This window comes from Pavona decussata, unplaced genomic scaffold (genome assembly GCF_977016875.1).
Source record: "Pavona decussata unplaced genomic scaffold, jaPavDecu1.1 SCAFFOLD_2, whole genome shotgun sequence".
Lineage (NCBI taxonomy): Eukaryota > Metazoa > Cnidaria > Anthozoa > Scleractinia > Agariciidae > Pavona > Pavona decussata.
In genome coordinates, this window is record NW_028145426.1 from 1,325,001 (window position 1) to 1,350,000 (window position 25,000).

At 37.3% G+C, this 25,000-nt stretch overlaps 2 protein-coding genes across 2 annotated transcripts; both read left to right on the top strand.

Moving 5' to 3' along the window:
• The first annotated feature begins 7,262 nt into the window (after positions 1 to 7,262).
• On the top strand, positions 7,263 to 12,841 carry LOC146489913 (ganglioside GM2 activator-like). The gene is made up of 4 exons (XM_085119571.1): positions 7,263 to 7,481; positions 8,962 to 9,151; positions 10,739 to 10,874; positions 12,700 to 12,841. Exons 1-4 carry the CDS (start codon positions 7,409 to 7,411, stop codon positions 12,787 to 12,789), a joined length of 489 nt encoding a protein of 162 aa, XP_084975697.1. The 5' UTR covers positions 7,263 to 7,408; the 3' UTR covers positions 12,790 to 12,841.
• A 5,232-nt stretch (positions 12,842 to 18,073) lies between these two features.
• On the top strand, positions 18,074 to 24,794 carry LOC146489914 (uncharacterized). Its single transcript, XM_085119668.1, has 4 exons — positions 18,074 to 18,187; positions 19,628 to 19,814; positions 21,679 to 21,808; positions 24,662 to 24,794. Exons 1-4 carry the CDS (start codon positions 18,118 to 18,120, stop codon positions 24,749 to 24,751), a joined length of 477 nt encoding a protein of 158 aa, XP_084975794.1. The 5' UTR covers positions 18,074 to 18,117; the 3' UTR covers positions 24,752 to 24,794.
• Positions 24,795 to 25,000: the final 206 nt, after the last annotated feature.

Sequence of the window (25,000 nt, forward strand, 5' to 3'; positions counted from 1 at the left end):
TGGAGGTTTTCTGCCATCATGGCATCTGTGTCAGCAACACCTTTAATACAAAGCCTAAACACAAAGTCTCCTGGAGACACCCCCCGATCAAAGCACTGGCATCAGCTTGACCTGATTCTTACCAGATGTTCCCGTCTACCCAGCATCAAGCTCACACGCAGCTAGCAGAGTGCTGATTGTAACACTGACCACTCGTTGGTGTGAAACATGGTAAAACTGCGAACAAAGAAACGCTCGCGGAAAGTGGGCAGACCTCGCATCGACACCAGTATGACATGCAACCAAGGCAAAGTGGAGGAATTTGCGTGTGCGCTGAAGGATTCTCTCTCAGGTCCCCCAAGTCTTCATGCCAGCAAAATATGGGAACCCTTTAGGGACGCTGTCTACAAGGCTGCCATGTCCATGTTGGCAGGAAGATTAGCAAGTCGACAGACCAACATCAACTTTCAACGTTCTATTGTTAATTTTGCACTACTACCACCCACTTCTTCATCAAAGATTGAAGTCGGAGGAAATCATCACCGAAGACAAAATCCCTTCAATGCAGGTCAAACTTGTTCGGACGCTTGTTAAAACCGTTTGACAAGCTCGACAAATAAACTCCCCCCGTAACAGTACGTTAATCCACGCTTTTGGGTTATACCCTGTCCGCCCTTCCCTCCTCCAAGCAATGTTGTAAAGATATATGGCCTAATCTGAGCTAATCGTGGTGTGCAGGTCGTTCGATATTCAGCATTACCTGGGAAGGAGAGGGAAAGTAGTTTATTTTACTATCATCGCGGAAGGTGTTCTTGACTCGCATTGTGTCTCAAGTTGACTTTTAAAGACAAAAAGAAAATTACATTGTATTTCAACATGAAATAGTGATAGACCTTTTACAGTGCAGCGAAAAGGGTTTTGCTGTAGGAAAATCATTTATTTACAGGTAAAAATTCACCTTGTTTCGCAAGTAACAGATAAAGGATTCATAATTAAAGTAGAGCGTGTTCATTTTTTTGGCTCATTATCGGTTTAACTACAACATATGTCCGCTTTTGTATTTGTGAAGGCTTTACATTCCAATTTTTTGTGATAGTGAATCGTTTATTAAAAGTGAAGAATATGTTATAAGCTTTCAAACTCCTTTTCATAACTTAGTTTTGCAGCACTCTCGTCACCAAAGGCGGCTCGTTTTGTCGCGCGATAGACATATTAGACCGGTATACTTGGTTCCTCGCACTCCGCACTATAAGAATTGAACATTGGAATAAAGTCCTTTCAACTTGCGAGACAACGATATTACGTACCTGATGACATACAGTCACGCTGAAGTTGAGAAGTGTCCAACAATAGAAAGTTTTTCTGCAGTTGTTATACAGGCCTCACGTCAAAGTTTTGACGTTTGAGTTGTACAATAGGTTGGATGCATCAAGAGACATCACAACAACGATGCAGAAAATTGGGAAGATTTAAACCAGTATCATTTTAATATTGCCGTCACACGGGCCAAGAGAACTCGATGGTTTCAGGTTAGAAAGTATTTGGAAGATAACTTTGGCATTAAGGTAAACTTCAGTGACAGTCATGATTCCTACTACAGCCGGCATATACCGGTACTTCAAAACCCTATTAAATCAGCTGATAAAACACTCTTCACTAGTATGCGGTGTTTTTCTCGTATGCTAATTTCCAACGTTCACAAAAGTATAATTGTTATGAACTCTATTGACACTTGCTTTTCCAGAAATGTTTTTGAAGCGGTTTAAAAACATTTCTGGAAAAGCGTGTTATGTAATGATTAAAAAAACTCGCAGCACGTGTTTTATCGGTTCTTAAACCACTCGCCTCCACCTCGTGGTTTTTAACCCGATTAAACACACCTGCTAGTTTTTTAAACATTACATAACAAAAGAAGACAACGAAAGTTAACACTTCTCAGGCCATCCAGATCTCACCGATGGTGTTCCTAAAACTGAAGGTGCTATCGCTTCAAAGAAAAGGAAGACTCAATCCAGGAGGAGAAGCGGGAAATCAAGCAAAGGCATAGCAGATCGGCTTAGTGTTTATAATTGACAATTTGTTCAAGCAAATTCCATAACGTCACGCTTAGAGCTTTTTTGCTTAGCAGTTGCATAGAATAGAGATGGTAAAAGTTCTCTTGTCCAATTTATAGCAAACACACAAACACATGTTGTAAGGCAGTGGACGAGGCTATAGAATAAGCAAAAGAATTTTCAGAAGCAGAAACGCGGTCAACCGATCCAAGAAGACGCGTCTTGATATCTCGAAGAAGAAATAGGGAATGTAGGGCTGCCTGTGAGGGCCGATGGCTGTCCACTGCGGAGCAATTACTCCAAGGACACCCGACGGCATGATGAAGGAATCATTTTGCAGTGCTATTTACACTGCTTTGCATAAAGAGAGGAAAATATCGCAATGTATTTGTTCATGTACCAGCAAATTACGGCAAGTGGTTTATTTTATCTCCCTTGAAAGTTGTTTACAACATTTTTTGCAACCCTGTGACCAGTTTGTTTGCCTGGATAGTAGCTGAGCAGGAAGACGTAATATTTCTGGCATAGGCTGGACGGATTTCCTTCAAAATGATTCAGTTCATTTGCCAGCGCCCAAAAATATATGCAACAGAGTTTTAGAGCTTACAGCAGATACACCGTTTTTTGCGACATCGGATGCGCCCAGCTAGTTTTAGTTAAGACGAGGTCAGTGGACATCGTGAATACAAATATGATGAATTGCAGATGGGTTTCAGATGGAAATACCCCAAAGTGAACAGCAAGATGTACTGTCGTGTGGCTTTTGCTTTGCCATTTGTTTTTGTCTGGAGGATGCTGCTGATATAGATCAACAAAACAATACGTTTTATCCATGTTTTTGGGTATCCTTCGAGCAATGCAAACATATAGAGATTATAGTTTTAGCTATTTGTTGACGTTTGTCAGCCTTTAAGAGTCCTCACAAAATAAGCGTTTTCTTAAAAATTCGTAGTTTTTTTTCCTTCAAATTTTTTCAGGGCCACAATTGATTAACTAACTACCCGGATTCTGAACTTCATGGTCATTGAAAAACTATGACATTATCTTCTCTATTAGCCCAAACTAATTGAGTAAACATTGAAGATTTTTAGCGTTTTGGTTGAGTTTGTGCTTTGGGAGTTTTCTATTGTTTCGAGTCTATCATGATACAGCATTCTTGTTCAGCACGTGTGCAATGACCACGCTTGGCTGACTTCCGTCTACATCTACTCTACAAGTATCACTGAAATCACGCCTTACTTTATAGTGTGCTGAAAACATGTTTACGAGTGTAATTCAACCAAGGCCAGATGGTCCCAACCAGAGATAAGAATTGTTTAGCTTCACAACAAACCGAGACAGTGATATCGACATTTTAAACTTTTTCTTGTTTTTTTTTTCTTTTTGTCTGAACGAGAAATAGTATTTATGGTTTTCAAAAAATGTAACTGACAAGCACTTAACAAGAAAAGATACACGAAAGACGAAACATTTAATGTTCATAAGCGCCGTGGAACGTTTTTGATTATGTACGGTAAGCGTCGTGCTTGGACGTATAACATGCCGCTATAGATTTCAATACCTTCCGCAAGAGACTGAGAGGTTACACACCGCTTTCCTCCAGTATTTTTTACTGTATCCATGTGATCCCGCTTCGGCAACCAAACATGCATCCCGTCACTAAAGTCAATTTTCTCGCAAGGGTCAGCAAAAGGTGATCGCCTAAAACAGGCCTAAAGAAACCGGTTAACCATTAGGATTTATTACACTATCATTTCATAGGGAGGGTCACGGAACTTAGGCTTACCTGACAGATTCGAAATAAAGAGATTAACTCAGTGGACTGCATAATTTTGTCGCGATTAAAAAAAGAGAACCTTGTCGCAGAAGACTGTAAAAGACTGTAATTTCGGTGTTGACCTAACAAATGCTTACATAAGATTTCGACGAATAGAGATGGTCGCTTAGCTTTAGATAAAGATGCTTGGCTTTCAGGAATGGTTGCTTGACGAGATGATCGTCTGCGCAAGTCGCGCTCGCTAATATGAATTTTAGATATGTTCGGTATAAATGAGGGAGAACCCTAACTTGGCTTGTCCAAGCAGATTATTCGTATTTCTAAGCATCATTCATGAGACAAACATTAATACAAAAAATTCGCACGCAGACGTAAAAGAACAAGTGCGGAGAAAGACAAGCCCAACAGCAAGACATGCCCAACAGGTTTCAGTTATCTAAACAATTCAGATGGCATCATTTGTTGAAATTTTAGCAACGCTTACCAAAATCGACTGCATTAGTTTAGGTGTTGGACAAAGAGAAGAAAATAAGCTAATTTATTCCATTTTTGTGGGGTGGAAAGTTAACGGCTATAGCAGGTCTGTTGGTGCGTGCGGCTTAAATAAGGGGTTCAAAGGGTCCACTATATTACCAGCTTCAGCAAGTTATTGGCCAGTAAAAACTGACCATTAAGAAGGGCTGAACGGAAGGTATGTGATAAAACTGAACTTTTCCTTGAATGGTGGAAACTAACCAATTTATTGTTGAAAATGTTATGTGTTATTAATATGATGACAGAATCCTCTGATTTCACTTTTTAAGTGATTGAAGATTGAAAACACTAGGCCGCTAATTAAGGTGGTTGTGAGATTTGTGTCCGTTGACGAAATCATAGTGTAGCCATTCAAATAAAAGCTACACTGTACGCACTGAGCGATACTTTACTGTGGATTGTTCCAGATCGTCGATGAATCTATTTTTAAAAAATAAAATTTATCGCCCTGCAAGCTGTTTTAGTATCACTTACAAACTCAAATTTGGGATTTTATTCCTTGTGTTGGCCACAACACAGGTAAAACGCTTCACAAATAGTATTTCTGTTTGTAAACTAGTTACTTGCATGTTTAGTCTGGTTTCTAATTTTTAGTTAATTTTTGGTCAAATTGTATATTGTAATATTATTGCATATTGTATTGTTATTCTTAGTTTATTATATTTTATTTTAATTTCATCTTGTATTGTTAGGAGAGGGCCACTTGTTTGTTGGTGTTTTTATAAACGTAAATTTTCGCTGTTTACTAGATTTAAACACAGTTCAACATTAGATTCCAGAAAATTCGGCGACTATAATCGAGGCGATCGACGAGAGCACGGGAAGTAAACAAACGATGAATGCTTGACGTTACCCAACCTTTGTTTAAGAGTTTGAGTTGTCAAAACAGAACAAGTCTTTTTATGTGCAACAACATAATCAACATCCTGTGATGCGACTGAGGAGAAGGTGCCAATTAAACCGCCTTGAGTTTGAATTCTAGCATGACGATCTTAGTGCTCATAGTGGTTTGAAAATGCGTTTCTAACGTTAGAACGTGTCCAAGCAAATGAAAGCCGTACTTCGTAGTATGAAGATGCATTTGCGAATCACCGATTTCCTCGTGGACTGAGAACTAGAATTATTCCGTCGTTTGTAAAATTGTTCTCAGTGTACAACTTCTGAGTCTCTTGTGTGATAATAACAATAAATGCTATCGAGCTACAATTTTCTGTGATTATAAACCATGCTCTAACTTTTTTACAGTAATTTTAATGACGTATGATTGCAATTAGTCATATTATTAACGAGAAGGGTCATCGTTTATAACTAGCAAATTAGGGGGTCTTGAATGATCTGTATTCTCCAAAACTAACAATTGCAATTCTTGCAAAATCCACGATCTGTCTACTGGCGTTTGAGTCACGATCAGTCAGCCCGAGGCGTGAAAAGTTCAAATCAGAAAATTTTAAAAAAGTTAAAATTTTCCGATCGTATTTCATATCTGTTACCTACTTGCCAAGAGGAGATGATGGAAGAGTTATCAACGAAATCTATTTCTACATGAAAATTGAACACGAGGTTCTTAGAGAGAGTCGCTCTTAAACTCACACATTACTCACCTTTCATGACAGTTGACTCACGTCTCGACTCTAGTTTCTATAATGTAAAATTAACTGCACAAAGCGGTGACCACAGCAAGCCAACTTCATTTGTTTAGCTGCTTGGATTTGTCGCCAAACCTTTAAAGACCACCAACGTATGTAATAGTCAAGGTTGTTTTGAAAAATAAAGGCACAAAAAATCGGATAAAAGTCGGATTAATTTAAGATATTTCATTCGATTCGTTATGAAGCATATTAGAAAGCTTTGGGTGGCATAAAGCGTTGAATCTTCCAGTAATTGTGCGTCAGCAAAATAACAAAAATAAGCATAGCATTTTGTGAGTAAATGCAACCAGAATTTCAAGTTGTGCAGCGAATTTTAAGGTCACGATTTTCCTGAAACTTAGAGCTATGATCTCTGTCGTCGGGTTTCGAAATTGTGGGCATTTGTTTATGAAAAATGAGGTTTAAAAAATAACCTGATATCTCAAACAGTTTTACACGTACAGAAATACCAAAAAAACATTTTCGTAAAATTCAAACAGTTTCCATTTAAGATGCCAAAAGTCAAAGAGATCGGTTAAATCTTTCTTACGAAAAATCGCTATTCAAAAAATGTTACCATTGCGCCAATAAAAGCATAGGTTTGGCCACCTTAAGAGCTTAAAATATGAAAATATAAAAACTTGGAAACATCTGACACAACGGAAAGGGCAAAGAATCAGAAACCGTTTTAGTTTTTGTATAGTTGAAGTTGAATTACGTAGTATTTTTAATTAAATATAGTTTTAAGTGTGATGCAACGAAGTGTATTTAATTTTTTTTTTGAAATATTTAATACAAAAATTAATTCCTAGTCCATTATTGCAATTAAACTTATAAAGCACTATTTCTTTGTAAAATTGGACGAAGGAAACCTTTTAGGTTAGTCTCATGGAATTTACATTGGAAATGAATGCAAAAACAACTGACAACGCCTCAGTTGCAAAATAGGTTTGTCCCTCGTCTGAGCCTCACTGGCAGCCCAACTGCAAAAAAAAAAAAAAAAAAAAAACACCTTTGAAATACTGCTTAGATAAATGTTATTTCCTTCAGTATTTGTCCTGAATTGAACAGTGTCTTAAAGGTCTGATGACCTCAAGAAAATATATTTCTATCACACCTCAAGTGTAAAACGCTCACATTGTAAACAGCCCCTTTTGAATAAAAATTGTGTCAGACTGATGTTTGCGTTCCATTAAAGGGAACCCAAAGGTGTGATTGCAAAGGGAATCTGGTGTTTTGTTAATGGTGGCAATTTATTTAAAAGGTTTTTCAGGTTTTCTATGCAGCAAAAGGCTTCATTGTTTCATATGTTTCAGCTGGTATTAGCTTATGACTGCTCTTTGTTCAACTGTTTAGATAAGTTTGCTAACAACGCTATATAACATCTAGTTGCAGGCAAATGACTCTACCTTTCGTTGGAAATCAAGGCACCCGCCATGACTCTCACGCAGATCTTCGCTCTTGTGGTTTTGTCTTTTGCAGCTGATGCTCTGAAATGGGAAAATTGTGGTAAGAGCTTTATGAGATTCCTCACTTTCTCTAAGTCTTTTATAGTTGTACTGTACAGCCCCCGAGATGATCATGTCTTTACTTGCCCTAATTATTGAGCAATCCACAGTCCCATGTTTAAGACTGGTTTCCATATGATCGCGGATCGCAGATCGCAATAAGGTCTGCGATCGTCTGCGATCATATGGAAACCAGCCTTTAGATAGAACATGGTTCTATCTTCTGCGATCGTCTGCGATCGCGATCGCAGGATCGCAGACGATCGCAGAAGTAGTTTCCATATGATCGCAGACGATCGCAGACCTTATTACGATCTGCGATCAATCTGCGATCCGCGATCATATGGAAACCAGCCTCTAATCACCATTCCATTATCCTTTGGAGATGATTTCGGGGTCGACAAGAAGAAAAGTGGGGATCATTTTATGGTCGGGATCATTTAGGGGTCAATTTGGGGATCATTTCAGGGTTGGAGATCTTTTCGGGGTCGGGATCATTTCAAGGGCTGTACAGTAGCCTGGAAAATAAGAAGCTAAATATATCTTTTTAAGTACTATTTTTTTGGCCTGCCAAAGCAGACGGCTTTTTCGGCTGGACAAAAACCAGTAAAGGCGTCTGTTCTCTCAGAAAAATTTATTTTTACCCCCACTATATATTACTTTCTTTCTTTCTTTTCTTCTTTTCAAATTGAAAATTATGGTAACAAATTAATCACTAAGGAAAAGAGAAAAAGAAAGTGAAAAAGTCAAAAGACGAATAAAGAGGGAATCCACCTTTGCGTTTTTTGCCGGTTCAATCCTCACAGTAGCGACCAACATCAACTTTTAACTTTTATAGTTAATTTTGCAAATTGCTGACACTGCTACCTACCCACTATTTTCATCGAACATACAACTCCGAGGAAATCATCACCATAAATGTGAATTCTAAACATATTATTCCAACCAGCACAATAATACAAAATACCTTGAAATCGATAGAGACGATTGCAGTTTAAATTTGTTTTTTTTCTTGTCCAAGTTGGCGTTGCTGTGTATCGAGAGAATGTTTTGTTTTTTAATAAAAGATGCTGAATTGAAATTTTGTATTTCTCTTTTCTTGCACTTTTAATTCGTGGCTATAACAACACACGGCATTCCTTTTGTACTTACATCTTACACAATTTGCCCGAGCAAAAAGCAACTTTGGCTCTTGTTTAGATTTCATCTTGGAAGTCCATTAACCATCTTTCCTTCCCACCCACGATTTCTTTCTCACTTTTTTGATCTATTAAATATGTATGTTTATGTTAGCTGTAAGAATTATTCTCGCGAGTCTGTTTGACAATGTGTTCTTCCAAAATTAAAATGAATCCGCCGCTTGATCGGCCATCAGCCTTTTCAAGAAAAGCTCTAGTTAACGGAAGCATAATTCTTACGATTATAAGCAACTTGCTATTAGATAATAACAAGCCACATTTACTTTACGTATTCTTTAATAGATGGAAGCTCCCCTGTAAAGATCCGCAGCATACAAATCTCGCCAGTTCCCGTTCCACTCAGGAAAGGAGCAAGCTTGACGATTAGTGGAGGTTTTAGCGTAAGAGGCGACGCCGGAACGAAATACAGAGTCCATCTTAAATTGCAGAAAAAAGTGTGGTTCTGGGTAACTTTGCCTTGCTTAGGATTTTGGTAAGGAATGTACAAATATTGCTTCGCCAGTGTGAAAGTTACACTCTTGTAATATAACGTAACAAGGCCAATATTCTGTAATACGAATAGCCTGCTGCAGGCGTTCAGATACTGTCGGTTGCGCGAAGAAAATTGCAAGACAATCGAAAAATAAAGGCCAGAAGACTGGAACTTTTTTTTTCCCTTTCATCTTTGTTTTACTCTTCATTAGAAGTCGCACTCATCGAAATTTCTTCGGGACGCTCGAGCTCTTCTCCAACAGGATACAGTACGAATTGAGGATTTCACATTTATTTCCAAATAATGTTCCATAGATATCGGGAAACACTTGCTAAGACCGCAAATTAAAACTCAAATGCAAATGTAATATCCACACATTTTGGTATGAACTTTTAGATCTGGTTCCAAGGAAGAGGTTCCTACTTACGGTCAATCCTCGTCACCCGTGACCAGTATTTTTGAATTTTTAACATCGCCATCGAGATTCCAGAGTTCCCGTAGAAATTTCCCTATTTTTTTTTAATTCAATTTTTATCCAGGGGCATCCAATTTAGCAGAGCTAGTTTAAATGGAGCCCTGACACAGTACAAGACAAAACATTGAAACAAAAAAAAAAAACAAAAAACAAAAAACAAAAACAAAAAAAAACTAGACAAATAATTAGGTTATAAATACAGCATGTACCGCTGGCATTGACAGTTTAAAGCCATGAATTTTTCTTTGCATTGCAGCATTAGGATTTGAAGAATAACAATTGTTTCCCAAGTATTTTTGAATCTTTTTTTTTTCTGTTAATACATCTTTTTCAGAACGATTTCCAGAGAAGTGTTCAACCGCCGGACATTACAAAAAGGCATTCGAATGTTCATTTCATTCTCGGAAAATACTGGTCATGCGTGACGTAGACTGAGTGTAACATTCAATGTTTTTTCCCGCTCCCCAGTTTCGACAAGCACCCATGCGAAAAATGATGGTCAGTTTTTACGCCGAGCACGCAGGTATAATGATTCAATTGGCGGTATGACAGAGATCCACTAATCAGTCCTTTTTACTCAGAAGAAAGCCACAGTTAGAAAAACCGGCCTTGTCATCGACATCAAAACTCTGCATATATTCTAATTCAATCCTGTGACGTAATCATAGTATGTTTGCCAACTTGCGAGCTTGTGCACAGGGCTATCACAGTGCTAGATGATCAGTGTTTCGCCGTTATGACTCTGTATGATAGGCCATTTCCGAATTCCTTTGAACCTGACTGCAAAGCTTTTCATGTGAAAATTACTTTTGTTTACATTTGAATGAAAACTAATTTTCGCAATAAAAACTTTGGACGATGCCTCACTTTCATTTTGAGGCTCACACCAACTTGAAAAATGGCCAAAAAGAATTTGAACCCTACCACTAATTCTAACAGGAATACCTAATCCCAACATTGCGCGAGTAAACGCTCAAAAAGCGTCTGTTTCGAACCATTTTTTTTTTGTATGATCAATATTGTGGCAAATTAACAAGTTCTATGAATTATGCCTAAAACCAACTTATAAATTAACTGAATCTGAACGTTACATATATTTTTCTTTCTCCAAGCACCCACGAGATTGAATGTGACCAGCTGATAGGCTTACTTGAAGGGGAAAAGTGTCCTCTTAAACCCAAGGAATACATCGTGAAACAACGTTCTATCACTCTGCCGGATATCAATATTCCTTCCGTCATCAAGAGTGTAAGTTATGTCTTTGTATGTACAGTCGAACCTGTATTAAGCGGCACCGTATTAAGCGGTCACCCTCTATTAAGCGGTCAGTTGTCAAATTCCCGAAAATTACTTCCCTTATTTACTGTAATTCTGACCTGTATTAAACGGTCACCTCTAGTAAGCGGTCGCGGTTACCCTATACTTAGTCCCAGCGAGCTGTTTCTATTGTCTTGACCCGTTTTTAAACGGTCACCTTGTAAAAGGAAACCACTTAAATATGGTAACAAATAGCGTGCCAGGCAATTGAGCTTCTAATGAGCTGCACAATCGTGGCGTTAATGTTTTACTAGTCCTTTTCAATACCATGCCCTCCTCATGTCTCCTTTGTCATACTATCGTCGAACTTTCTTAACCAAGTAAGTGATGTATTCTGTGCAACCTGTATTAAGCAGTCACTTAACCATTCCCCGAGGGTGACCGCTTAATACAGGTTCGACTGTAATAGTTTTAAAATTAAGTTTTGCTAGTATAGGTAAAGGAGAATGGGCTATCACGAGAAAGATCGAGTAATTAACATAATCCCATTGCCTTACAATTTTTGATTTCCTGAAGCCATTTTTTATCCTGATTATATAGCAGTATTTTGTACAATTGTAAAGCGCTATGGGTGCAGTTCACTGGATAAAGCGCTATAGAAGTATATAAACGTCATTATTATTATTACTATTATTATTATTATTATTATTATTATTATTATTATTATTTTGCGCAGTGTACGACGTTTGAATGCATATAAAATTAGCCACATGGGGCGCAAAGCGTAACCTATGTTGCTCTACGCGAATTTAACTCTAAAAAAGTTGATGTCCTACAAGCTTCCCCCCTCCCCCTTCCCCAAAGATTAATACAGCCCTAAAATTTATATATAAAAAAGGAAATACTAAAACAAGCGTAAAACTATTATACTATACTATGACATCAGGGTCTGGGTCTATTATCATTATCATTATCATTATTATTTATTATAATTATAATAATAATAATAATAATAATAATAATAATTATAATTATTATTATTATTATTATTATTATTATTATTATTATTATTATTATTATTATTATTATTATCATCATTGTTATTATTACACGAGACGGTTTTTCTCATTTTCGACAAAAGAGCGAAAATTTATTGCACTCGTCGCTTCGTTGAATTAGTTTTAAGGCTGTTGATTACGGTTGGTTATTTTTATTGTCAGTTGCCCAATCTTGAGTTGCTTTTTTTAGTTAAATGACTTTTACACCTAAGAAAGAAAAGATATGTTTATAAGTTACTCAATTCGGTTGACACTAACTGTAGGTCCTGTGCAGCATTATGAAAAGGAGATCGCGTGGATAACGAACGAGTAATCACCAATATTACCTGAAAAGAAGAGAATGAGCGAGATAGGGTACATAGCGAAATTTTAGTACTCTAAAGCGTCGCAAATTAAACAAGAATATGTGAAATGAATGTAAAATGAAAGGGTAACAATGAAGTCCGAAAACTAGGAGTACACACTAGCCTCATTCTAACAGGTAGTTTCGTTCTCATGCACATAAAATTTGTTCAGGATATACACTCACTGACACTTACCTATAGCCCTTAGTGGTACCAGGTGCTAAGCCAAGAATTTAATCGTTTACAAAGTAGGGCAGGCACCCCCTTCCTACGCAGATTTTGTCTTCTTTATCTTTTGAAATGTACAGTCGGAATTCTTTTGTCGTTAGCCACTCGGAAATAAAATTGGCATTTTATTATCTATGGAACGTTATGCAGACCTCTTTACCATTCTCTTTGTTTGTTTTATTTCAGGGAAGATACAGGATTACAGCAGATCTTATAAACAAGGCAAACAACAGACGTGTTGCTTGTGTGAAAGCAGAAGTGGAAATAAAGAGTTAAAAAGAGACTTGTCGTAAAGAGACAAAATGCAATAAAATGGCGAGCAGGCAACTTGAATTCTACTTTGTTACTTTCTTGTCTGTACATCAAATCGACTTGTAACCGATTTTGGTCCTCGGGGATACACACATATTAAAATGGCCAGGGTACTGTTGGGAAATTTGTAAAAAATATACCCAAGTAAAAGTAACGAATTCCTACGCTATGTGACAGTCACATGCAATCAATTTTTGATGTTATCAGCCAAACCTTTTGTGGACAGGCATATTTTTGTTGCTCCTTATGGAGAGTTTGAGCATTGAAACACTCAATTGTTTTTAAGGGAACTAAATCATACCTATTGCAAAAGCTGTGACCCGATGTTGTGACTCCTAAAGCACCAAATTTGGTTAAAAATACAACCGCATGGGCCTGTACCCTACCCTATTTCAGATGAGACCTAAATCTATTAGTTTAACATGTTTTAAATCCACGATAAAGACAGTATTATGCCATCGGTGAGAAACCTGCCATCCTCATCATTGCTTAATTCGGCCAGCCAAACATAAATGTTCAAGGGAAAGGAATGGGTAGTCATTGGGGCCCCAACGGGGAGGGAGGGGTTAGGGGTAGTGCCCTTGGAATTGCCTGGGTGGTTGTGGTAGGGGTCGGACTATACACGTGCTTTGCCATTTACGTTGCGGCTGCACACATTTCCCATGCGATTGCCCAGGTAAACCTACCACTCAACTTCATTGTTTTAATCGTGTACCCCATGTAATGCGGCACATCTTGAGGAGATGGCAGCTTACCTAATTGTAATAAAGTAAAAATATGCGGGTGTTGCCAATCACCCATCGGGATAAGGCAATATTCTCTACTTTGGGCTTTCTGGGCCCATATGACACTAATAGCTTAGTGAGTCCAACTTCAGAAATAGCACGCTCGTCAGGAGTAGGGACGAGTTTGCTCACAAAATAAATTATGCATAACAAACGTCCACCTTTGGCTAGCTGCTCCGGCTTCAGAAACGTCAAGAAGACTGTAACGCTTGGGAAGTCTTGACGGGGCGATCGGGACACAAATCCTTGTGGGCTTGATCAGTTTGGGGACCGATGTTTAAGACACCAGCAGCATTTTTTCCAGGCGGAAATGGTGACAACAGTAAGCTTCTCGGATTATGGCAAGTAGCCCCTTCAGCGTTAGTTTCCGAAGTGTTTCGTTCTTTATGTAGCCTTGTTACAACAAGGCCGAGATGTCAGTGTTTTTTTGCTGGGATTTTAAAAGCTGAGGGAAAGTACCAGCAGATAAATCTTTTAGAGAGGCAAAACGATGTATGCCTCGCTGGTGCCTGAATTTCTCCATGCGTATTTAATTTCCTTTTGGAGAGCCTCTTCAGCCATACGGGGTTCTTTCAGTTTGCCTAACAGAGTCTCCTCTTAGTCGTTGTCGTCCGGGTCCGCAAATCCCACACCACATCAGCCAGCTCAGTAATCTGTTCAGAGGTTGGACTATTAGACTGCATAGGTTTGGGCCACCTTAAAAGAGCCAGCACAAAAAGCTTAAAAGTACTTCTCTAATTTGTTTTCTCTGTTTGTGAGCGGAAGGAATCCTGAAAATTCTACCAGTTTGACTAGGTCCCGCAGCGCCCATCTCTCACCACTGTCAAGGTTATAGGTTATCGGAATGCGTTGGAAATCTTGAAGTGAATTCAAATCTCAGTTTTACTCCGATCCGGCGCGACGAAACGTTATATTTTTTCTCTTAAAGTGAACCTTTTCGCTCACTAAACGTTATAAAACGAACGAGAAACTCAGTAATGGAATAAAAGGATTGGTTGTTCTCCAAAGAGGCGAGTATTCATTTGATTTTGTTGACAAAACTTTGCTGGTTTGTTGTTTTATAGTTTTTCTTGCAGTGTTGACACGTCATTTAACTTAAGCTTAATAATATTGCTAACTGCAGAACAGTCTTCTGAGCTCAGTTCTACGGTCCACATTCATTATTTCCCTTGGAGTTTTATTTTCTAATCTCGGCTCTTTTTACTTCATTTGAGAACATAAGATGTCAAGCAAACGCCTCGCAACACTGTATCGTTGGCATAAACTCTGACGGGTGTTACTAAACAGTGTAACGCAGTGACGAGTAACGAGAAAACGAGTAACGGCAAAGAATATCCACAGGTTAAAAAAAATTATACCAAATTTTCCGATTTCACACTTAGACGGGAAACTCGTCTCAGACGAGAAACCCGTTCGAGACGGGTTACTCGTCTCTAGTGTGAATTCGGCCAATGTCAGATCGATTGAAATGGTTATTTTTGATTTGAGGGGATTCCTTGCTCTCCTGTAAAACAATTATCACTATGATTGTTATTGTTGCTAAAAAGTTTGCTGCATATTCTCTAAAAATATATGTAAGTCCAGAAAGGATGAGGATTTTTATAAGGTTAATATGTTCATACGGAAACTATAAGCAGAAATGCCATTTAAACAGTTATGTTGGAGCTCCGCTTTTAGGCTTGGCTAAGTATATCTGTTATTTGTTACCTACTTGGCAAAAGAAGGTGATGGAAGTGTTATCAACGAAATCTATTTCTAGATGAAAATTGACCATGAAGTTCTTAGGGAGAGTCAATACTTAACATGTCACTCTCTTTTCATGACAATAAACACAGGTTTCGACTCTAGTCTCCGTTCCGTATAAAATTAATTGCGCAAAGCGATGACCACAGGGAGCCAACTTCATTTTCTTAGCCGCTGGGATTTGTCGCCAGACCTTTAGAGAAAATCAATGCACGTAATGGTAAGGTTGTTTTGAAAAATAAAGGGACAATAATTCGGATGAATATAAGATATTTAATTTAAGTCGTTTTGCAACATAAAAGTCTCTTTCTTGTAATGCGGACTGTGTTTGCAATAGGCTCCCTCTTACCAAGTTTCTTTCAAGAAAGCTTCGAGTGGCATAAAACTTTGAGTCTTCCGCTAGTAATTGTGCGTCAGCTAACATAGAAAAATAAGCATGGCATTTTGTGAGTAGATGGAACCAGAATTTAATGCAGCGAGTTGTACGTTCACGATTTTCCTGAAACTTGGAGCTATGACACTTGAGTGGGCTGATGCTCATTTGATGCAAAAATCTGTCGTCGGATTTCAAAATTATGGACATTATTATGGGATTTCAAAGTCTGTCGTCGGATTTCAAAATTATGGGCATTTGATTTTTTCAAAATGCATGAGGCTTTAAAAAATAACCCGATATGTTAAACATTTTTACACATATAAAAATACCAAAAAGCATTTTCGTAAAATTGAGACAGTTTCCGTTTAAGATGCCAAAAATCTTCTGATTACAAAGTTTTGCATGTTTCGGACCCATTGACGTGCTGAAAGATATACGAATTCTTATCAGTTGTTAGATGTTCACGAACACGTGTAGCAATTGTTGACACCGCCTCCACGTCCTACGAACTCAAAATTAAGGTCGCTTTACACGTTAGGTGGGAAAAACCCTTGTTAAACAAACGAGACAATCATGTCAATCTATCACTTTCATTTTAATTTCATTTTTTCAATCCCATGTTGTTATTTAGTTATTATTATTATTATTATTATTATTATTATTATAAAATAATAATAATAATAATAATTCTTTATTAAAATATTCCACACAAATTGCTATTTACAAGTTAAAAGTATATAAAAAAGAGCTATTAAAAAACCTATTCACAATTCATTTCGATTGTTATTATTATTATTATTATTATTATTATTATTATTATTATTATTATTATTATTATTTACACGTGGTATTTATATCACACCGACTAGCGGTTCTATTTGCATTCGAAACTGTAGATGGACGTAGATCATCCGAAACCTGTGATTTCAAACTTGAAACCGTGTGTTCTTATTTGAAGACAAGTGTTAGGGATTATTTCTTGCCTGCGTAAATTTTAAAATTAATCCATTGTCTATTATTGCATTTAACTCATAAAGAATTATTTCCCTGAAGACTTTATGTTGGAAGTGAGCGCAAAAACAATTAACAAAGCTTCAATTGCAAAATGCGTCTTCCGCTAGTGTTTAAAATTGTTAAAAACAAGCGTTGTCCTAAGCAACTTCAAAATTTATATGTCCCTGAGATCTGAGCGCCGGGGTAGGACCTTAAGAGATACACAAGAAATTCACCTTCCTAAACAAAAACCACTATTGGCCAGTCTACATTTCACAGTGGGAAATGAATGGAACGATTTACTCAAAAAACTACGGGCTAAAGGCCTAAATTTAGGAACTGTTAAGGCAAAAACATTTCAGCATTTGCTTGAGCAGGACATATTAAAGCATAAATGCAGATTGTAGATTGTTTATTTTTATCACCTTTTTAATTATTGTTAATAGTAGTCTTCCACTGTTTTGTTAACTACATCGTTTCTAAAGGCCCGTTTAAAGGGTTTCAACAATTGCCCAGCATTCGTTCAACGAAAGGTGAACGGATGTTGGGCAAATGTTGGATGAACGGAGTGTTCAAATGGTTTCAACGCTATTCAACGTTAAGAACAAATTAAAGAAATGTTGAAGCGATGTTGAATGAAAGTTTAACCAATTTAATTTGATTCAACACACTTTCAACAAGCCTTCAACATTCTTTACGCTTTCAACAATGTTGAACAACCTGTTCAAACGCCCCCGACATCTGGTTCAACAACTGTGTTGAACGCATGTTGAAGGAAATGTTGAAACCGTTTAAACGGGCCTTAATTTTGACATATTTTATTATCTGCACATATTGGTTCATACCAGCTGTTTTTTCGTTAAATTCAACTGATCTACCTTTGCGGTATAAATAAAGTATTTATTTATTTATTTAGTTTGTCCTTCGTCAGAGCGTCACTGGCAGCCTAACTGTAAAAAAATAAATCCCTTTGAAATACTGCTTAAAGAAATATTATTTCATTCAGTATATTTTTCCTGAATTGAACAGTGTCTTAAAGGTCTGATGATGTCAAGAAAATATATTTTTATCGCACCTCAAGTGTAAAACGGTCACAAAGTAAACAGCCTTTTTGGATAAAAATTGTGTCAGACTGATGTTTGCGTTTCATTAAAGGGGAACCCAAAGGTGTGATTGCAAAGGTAATCTTGTGCTTTGTCAATAGGCGTTTTTATTATTAAATAGGTGTTTCAGGTATTGTTTGGAACGAAAGGCTTTATTGTTTCATATATTTCAGCTGGCATTAGCACTTGACAGCTGTTTGTTCAACTGTTTAGATAAGTTTCCTGACAACGCTATATAATATCTAAACCAAGTAAATGATTCTGTCTTTCGTTGGAAATCAAGACACCCACCATGACTTTCATGCAGATCTTCGTTCTTGTGGTTTTGGCTTTCGCAGCTGATGCAAAATGGGAAAATTGTGGTAAGATTTTTATTAGACTCTTCTTTTTCGCTTAATCTTAAATGTTTATATACCCTGGGAAACATGAAGCTAAATATTTATTTTAAATATAACTAATTTTTTAGCCTGTCAAAGCAGACGCCTCTTTCGGCAATTTTTTTTACCTCCACCGAATTCCTTTCTTCTTTAAATGTTGAGTAATTTTAAAAAACAATCAAATTACGGATAGGGATGAAAATTAATGACAGAGGGTTAGAGAAAAAGAAAGCAAAAAAGGGAAATTAAAAGACGAAGAAAGAGGGAATCCACCTTTGCGCTTTTTCGCGGTTCAATCCTCACAGTAATGACCAACATCAACTTTTATTGTTAATTTCGCTAATTTTACACGCTGCTTCCCACCCACTAACTCCATCATACAAATGCCTTGAAACCTATCGAGATGTTTGTAGTTAAGATCGTTTTTACTTGTGCTGCGTATCGAAAGAATCTTTTGTTTTTCCATGTCACACATGTAATGCTTGTGCAGGATCAATTAAAGATTTTGTTTTAAAGTTCTCAAGGCGGGGGTAAAACTGAAAGCCGTTTTCACGCCGCTTAAAATCGGTTTAATGGAAATACCTCGTTGGGGTTTCAAGCAGTACAAAAACCCTCTACTCATACCCAAACCAATGTTTTGGGGTTTTTGTAAATTTTTTGGTGATTTTTAGGGATATTTGGGAGGAGATAGTTTTTCTCAAAAGAGTAGTAAATTTTGGGGAAATAAGAAATAGTTAGGATTTGATGTAGTTTAAATATTAGACATTGAAGCAAAATTTTGATATATGGACACCCAAAAAGTCCCTACCAACCTGGTGTGCTCTTGCGTTGGGGGCAACTGTCGGTGTTACAAATCCCTTCTTTGAATCACTTAAAATTCCATTCAAATTCATGTTTACCCCCACCTTAAATAGGCAATTTTCAAGATGGCGTCATTTACTAACTACTAGAATCCTTCCGTTTGTTGTTTTCTCTTGAAAATTAAGGATTATGTTATCTAAACCCCACTGAGATCGCAAAAATTTAACTAACTAAAGAAAGGAAAAACGGAGATTATTTTGGTAGTTGTATTGAAATAACGTCATCGTGAAAGTCGCCTGTTCTGTAATTTAGGTTTCATTTTAAAAGCCCATTAACAATCTTTCCTTCCCATCCATTATTTCTTTGTCACTTTTTTTTGTCTATTTAATATGTATGTTAAATACTAGCTGTAAGAATTATTATCTCTTTGACACTGTGTCCTTCCAAGTTGAAATTAATCCGCCGCTTGATTGGCCATCAACCTTTTAAAGAAAAGCTCTGGGACATCGCTCTTGTTGTAGAGAAATGTTAACCTCAAATTGACGGAAGCATAATTCTTACGATTATAAGCAACTTGCTTTTAGATAATAACAAGCCTCGTTTACTTTACGTATTCTTTAATAGGTGGAACTGCGAGGTTTAGTTCCTTATCGGTCCGGCCAAAGACCGTACCGCTCAGGAGTGGAGGAACGATAACGATTAATGGAAGGTTTAGAGTAACAGCTGATACTGGAACGAACTACAGACTCCAACTTACATTGGAGAGAAAACAGGGGTCCCGCTTTAGAAAAGTGAATTGCGGTGGATTTTGGTAAGGAATTCACAGATATTGCTTCACCAGCGTGAAAGTCACAAACTTGCCAAAAAAAAAAAAAAAAACTTAACAAGACCATGTAATATTCTCTAATGCGAATAGCCTGTTTCAGGCGTTCAGATACTGTCGGTCGCATGAAGAAAATTGCTACACAATCGAAAAGTAAAGGCCAGGAGACTGGAACTTGTTTTTTTCCCATTCGCTTTTATTTTTCTTCATTATAATTAGAATTCGCATTCATCCCCAGCACGAACAAAAGAGGACTCGGGGGGCACTCTTAACGCGCGCCTCGAGTGACTTTAAAATAATTAGTCATAAAACCCCGCATTCATCACACCACTTTCAACATTATTATAAAGAATGGATACCCATTGTCTAATAATTGGAGCGAAGTTAAGTTAAGTTAAGGACGGTGCCTACTATTGTTACTGCGCAAACGTTCTGCGCAGATACTCGGGTTTCCTATGTGTGGTGCCTACTAACACAGGAATATTTTTGCGCGGTTTAAAACTATACGGAGCAAGCAGAACTTACCAAATGCTTTTGGTATCTCAAAAGAAAATTGGGGGTAACCATGCATTTTTCAGAGATAATTAAGCTTAGGAAAAAATCCCGTACATTGCTTTATATTTTGGCGCTTTTTAGAGATACTATTGTTTAGTTATCTCTGAAAAATGCGAGGTTACCCCCAATTTTCTTTTTGGATTCCAATAGCACTTGCTAAGGTCTACTTACCCCACATAGTCATAAACCGCACAAAATACTTCGGTATTAGGGAGCACCGTCCTTAAATACACTTGTGGATAAAGCTTTTTTTTAAAAGTGTTTTTATTTGCCTTTACATGCCACGATATTTTCAATACTGAACACTACTAACATTACTTTACAATACTCACAATATATAGTATAAGTAATAATAAAACACAAATCAAAACCCTATTTCAAGCCCACCCCCCCCCCCCCTCCCCCGGATGCCTGGCGGTTTTTGACATATATTCGAAAATGTCATTTCAAAGTTGAATCCTGTTTGGTCCGAGTGTATAAGTGAAGACAGTTTTGATTAAATTCTTTTGCGAAGATTTTGTAGAAGTGAACGTTTAAGAGGGTTAGCGGTCGCCAGTTAGACAGCTCGATTAGGCAGATGTCGTCTTCCGGTTTCAGGCAAATAACACCACTCCTGACAAAAGCTTTATTATATGAATTAAGGAGATGTATGCCAATTAAAAATGTTTTATAAAATTATTTGGAAAAACCGTCCTCCCCAGAGGATTTGTTGTTTTGAAAGGATTACAAAGCATTGATTATCACAGTTAGTGTCAGATCGGATTCAAGCGACTTTGATTCTTCAACTGGGACCATTTTGGCATGTCTATGTTCTCAACAAAAGAGTTGAAGCGTTGAAAATCTGTGGACTGAAAACTTGATCATTTTGTTTCAAGTAGGTTGTCGTAAATAGTTTAATTTCTTTGTTGATTTGCTTCATCTCTGAGGTAGTCTCGCCATTCTCAAGTTTCAACTGTGCAATAACCCTTTTCTCAAAGTTTCGCTTTTCTAAATTGAAAAAAAAATAATAATAAATGGAAGCTAGTAATAGTTCTTTATTGCCTAGCTTGATTTTTACAACAACAAATCTGCCTTTTGGATCGACAAGCAAACATTTTAACGACAACAAGGAATTTGGCCTCTGCATTATATTATACAAGTACCTTTAGAGCGTTCAGTACCGGGTGAGAAGAAAATAAGCGTCTTATTTCGAACCATTTTGTATTTTAACAGATTAACAAATTCTATGAATTTTGCCTAAAACCAATAAATAAATTTAACTGAACGTGAACGTTGCATATATTTTGCTTTCTCCAAGCACCCAAAACATTGGATGTGGCCAGTTCATACGCTCAGTGACAGGGGGAAGATGTCCGCTTCGCAAGCGGGCCAAGGAATACACGCTGAGAGGACTCCGTATCAATGTGCCGAGACTTCCTTTACAAAATGTAAGTTATGTCTTTGTGGGTAGTAGTTTTGAAGCTACGTTTTGTTAGAATAGGTTAAGGAGAATGGGCTATCACGAGAAAGATAATTTCATCGCCTTACAGTTTTCGACTTCTTGAAATCAGTTTTCGACCCTGGAGCCTGTTTCTCGAAAGTCACGGTAACTTACCGGGCCCGTTAAGTATATTTTTAAGTGTTTTTTCGCCGATTACACAGTGATTACAGACATGGTACTTGGCCAATGTTTTCATGGAATTGTAAGATTTTAAAATTTAGTTTTCAAAACTAACAAAAATTGACTTCTTTTAAGAAACATTTATCACCAAAGACACTTATCGGGCCCGATAAGTTACCGGGACTTTCGAGAAACGGGCCCCTGGTTACAAAGCAGTAAGTAGTACAATTGTAGGGCAGTTCACTGGATATAGCGCTATATAAGTATATAAACGTTATTATTATTATTATTATAATTATTATTATTATTATTGTTATTATTAACTAGTAATTAACTGATATTTAACTATTATTATTAATTAACTAACCGACCGGTTAGCTCAGTTGATTGAGCATCGGACTACCGTGCGGGAGGACGTGGCCGGACCAACACTCATGGTCTTTAAATAACTGAGGAGAAAGTGCTGCCTTTGTAATGACATCTGCAAATGAAAATGGTAGGGCATGGAGTTCCTGGTGTGTTGGTCTGGTCTTTGTACTGTTTCATGATTTCATGGGTTGGGTGGGTAGGATGAGGTCGCTAATGGACATATGCTGATGTAAAACCGCATTTGAATATATATATGAATAGAAAATACGGTATATAAATGCATTACCATTACCATTATTTAAGGACCATTATAGATCATATGATCATAATACGAATAAGAATACTATTGTTACTTGATGAGATTTGTTTTTTGTTTTTCTTTTTCTTCCAAAAAAATTGTGCTTGATAATAGTCTCTTTTTTTAATTGACAAGAATTGTGAATAGGTTTTAATAGCTTTGTTTTCTACTCTCGAATATCCCGGTAACTTACCGGGCCCGTTAAGTATATTTTTAAATGTTTTTTCGCCGATTACAGAACGATTACAGACATAGTACTTCGCCAATGTTTTCATAGAATAATAAGAATTTAAAATTTAGTATTCACGGCTAACAAAAATTGACTTCTGTTGTGAAAAATTTGTCACCAAAATTACTTATCGGGCCCGACAACTTACCGGGACTTTCGAGAAACGGGCCCCTGGCGACGTAATCGATACCGTTCCCATGGTAACATTAGTGAGCTTGCGCAGCAGGACTGCTGAGGAAAGAGGACGGTGAAATATCGTTGGGTGACCAGCATGACATCTTAGTACCTTCACACTTTTGGGCGATTTTTGACTAAAACTGGTGTTCTCTAATCCGTTACAACCTGTAAACCTCCAGCGGTAGGAATGTTACAATCTAGAGTCATGAAAACTTGGCCCTCACATTAATTACACATGGACAATTTGCCGTCCCACCACATCAGCCGTCTTGTTAAGTAAACTCGCTAATATTATCGAAGGTACTACTCCAAGTAAACATTTCTGCACATGCAAATTTATGTTGCAATGCCCCATAAACTCGAGAAGAAATGACTTTCGACTTAGTCCTCCACATACTCGGATTTCTAGTCTTGTGTATAGCACCGCTAATTTTAAACCGTTCATGGCCATTTTTATATACGTCATACTAATATCTTTCTGACTACATCGATTATTTTCAAATTGATAGATGTCCGTTTACGCTCTGAGTTCCAACGCTATTTTTGGTCACGTGACTGATTATGTCATTACACTAAATTTGATATGAGTGATATTTTATGTCAAGTGCTATTTTCATGTTGTGTTTCATGCTAGTGTGAAATTGACAAAGTTATTTGGCAGTTACAATTTTTTCAGATGTAAAAGGTTCTGGGTAGACTCTTATTGTTTAATAATTATCCGCAGAGGTGGAGGTGAATAGTACTTGGCTAATCACCTCCGAGCTAGCCAATCAGCACACAGAAAAAGCACTAGTGACTATCGTGTTATATTTATAAATAGAGGATATTACATGACCACGCGTAAATACGAAATTTCTCTTTGAATTTTGAAAAATATTTTTCAACGCGAGAAGAGAAATTTCGTATCTTCAAGCGGCCATGGAATATTCTGTTTATTATATAAACACCAATGAAGTACCAAATCATTTCAAAAGGCGCGATTTTTTATGTAACCATAACAACGGCGATCTTTTCACGTGGGAAGATAACCCGTTATTTTTGTGTGTGAGTGTATCATGTTCTCGCGCGTAAGTTCACCTGGTTTTTCATTGTTGTTTGTAAGTTGGGAATCTCGTGAATAATGAGTAATCTCCGATATTCTAACAGAACTAAAGCGGTGAGCGAGAGAGGATACAAAGCGAATTTTTAGTACCCTAAGTCGCAAATACTAGGTTGTGAAATGAAAGGGTAATAATGAAGCCCAAGAGTTAGAAAAAGAAGCAATTTACTACTTTCGTTTCCACGCACATAAAATTATTTCAGAATGTAGACAAAAACTGGCACTCAACTATAGTCCTTAGAGGTACCAGGTGCTAAGCTAATAATTAAATCGTTTACAAGGTAGGGCAGGCACCCCCTTGCTACCCAGATTTTGTCTTCTTTATCCTTTGTAATTGAGATTGAAATGTTGTAATTCTTTTGTCGTAAGCCACTCGGAACTGAAATTGGCATTTAATTATCTGTGACTAGTAAGGGGGATGCATATAGTCCTTTACCAATCAGATTGCAGTATTTCGCGGAACGTGATGCAGACCTCTTTACCATTCTCTTTGTATGTTTTATTTCAGGGAATGTACAGGATCACAGCAGATCTTATAAACAAGGCAAACAACAGGCGTGTTGCTTGTGTGCGATATACAGCGAACATAAGGTTGTAGTAAAGAGACAAAATGCAATAAAATGAAGAGCAGAGAACATGAATTTTGTTTTGATATTTTCTTGTGTGTATACCGACCGATTAGTGACCGATTTACGTCCCCGGGGAGATTCAGTTGTTAAAACGACCAGGGTAGTGTTGGGAACTTTGTAACTAAAAGATATATCCAAGTAAGAGTAAACAGCGGCTGCAATGATAATAAAAAGAAATCAGCTCTTCGATGGCAACTTAACAGTATAAACAAGAAACT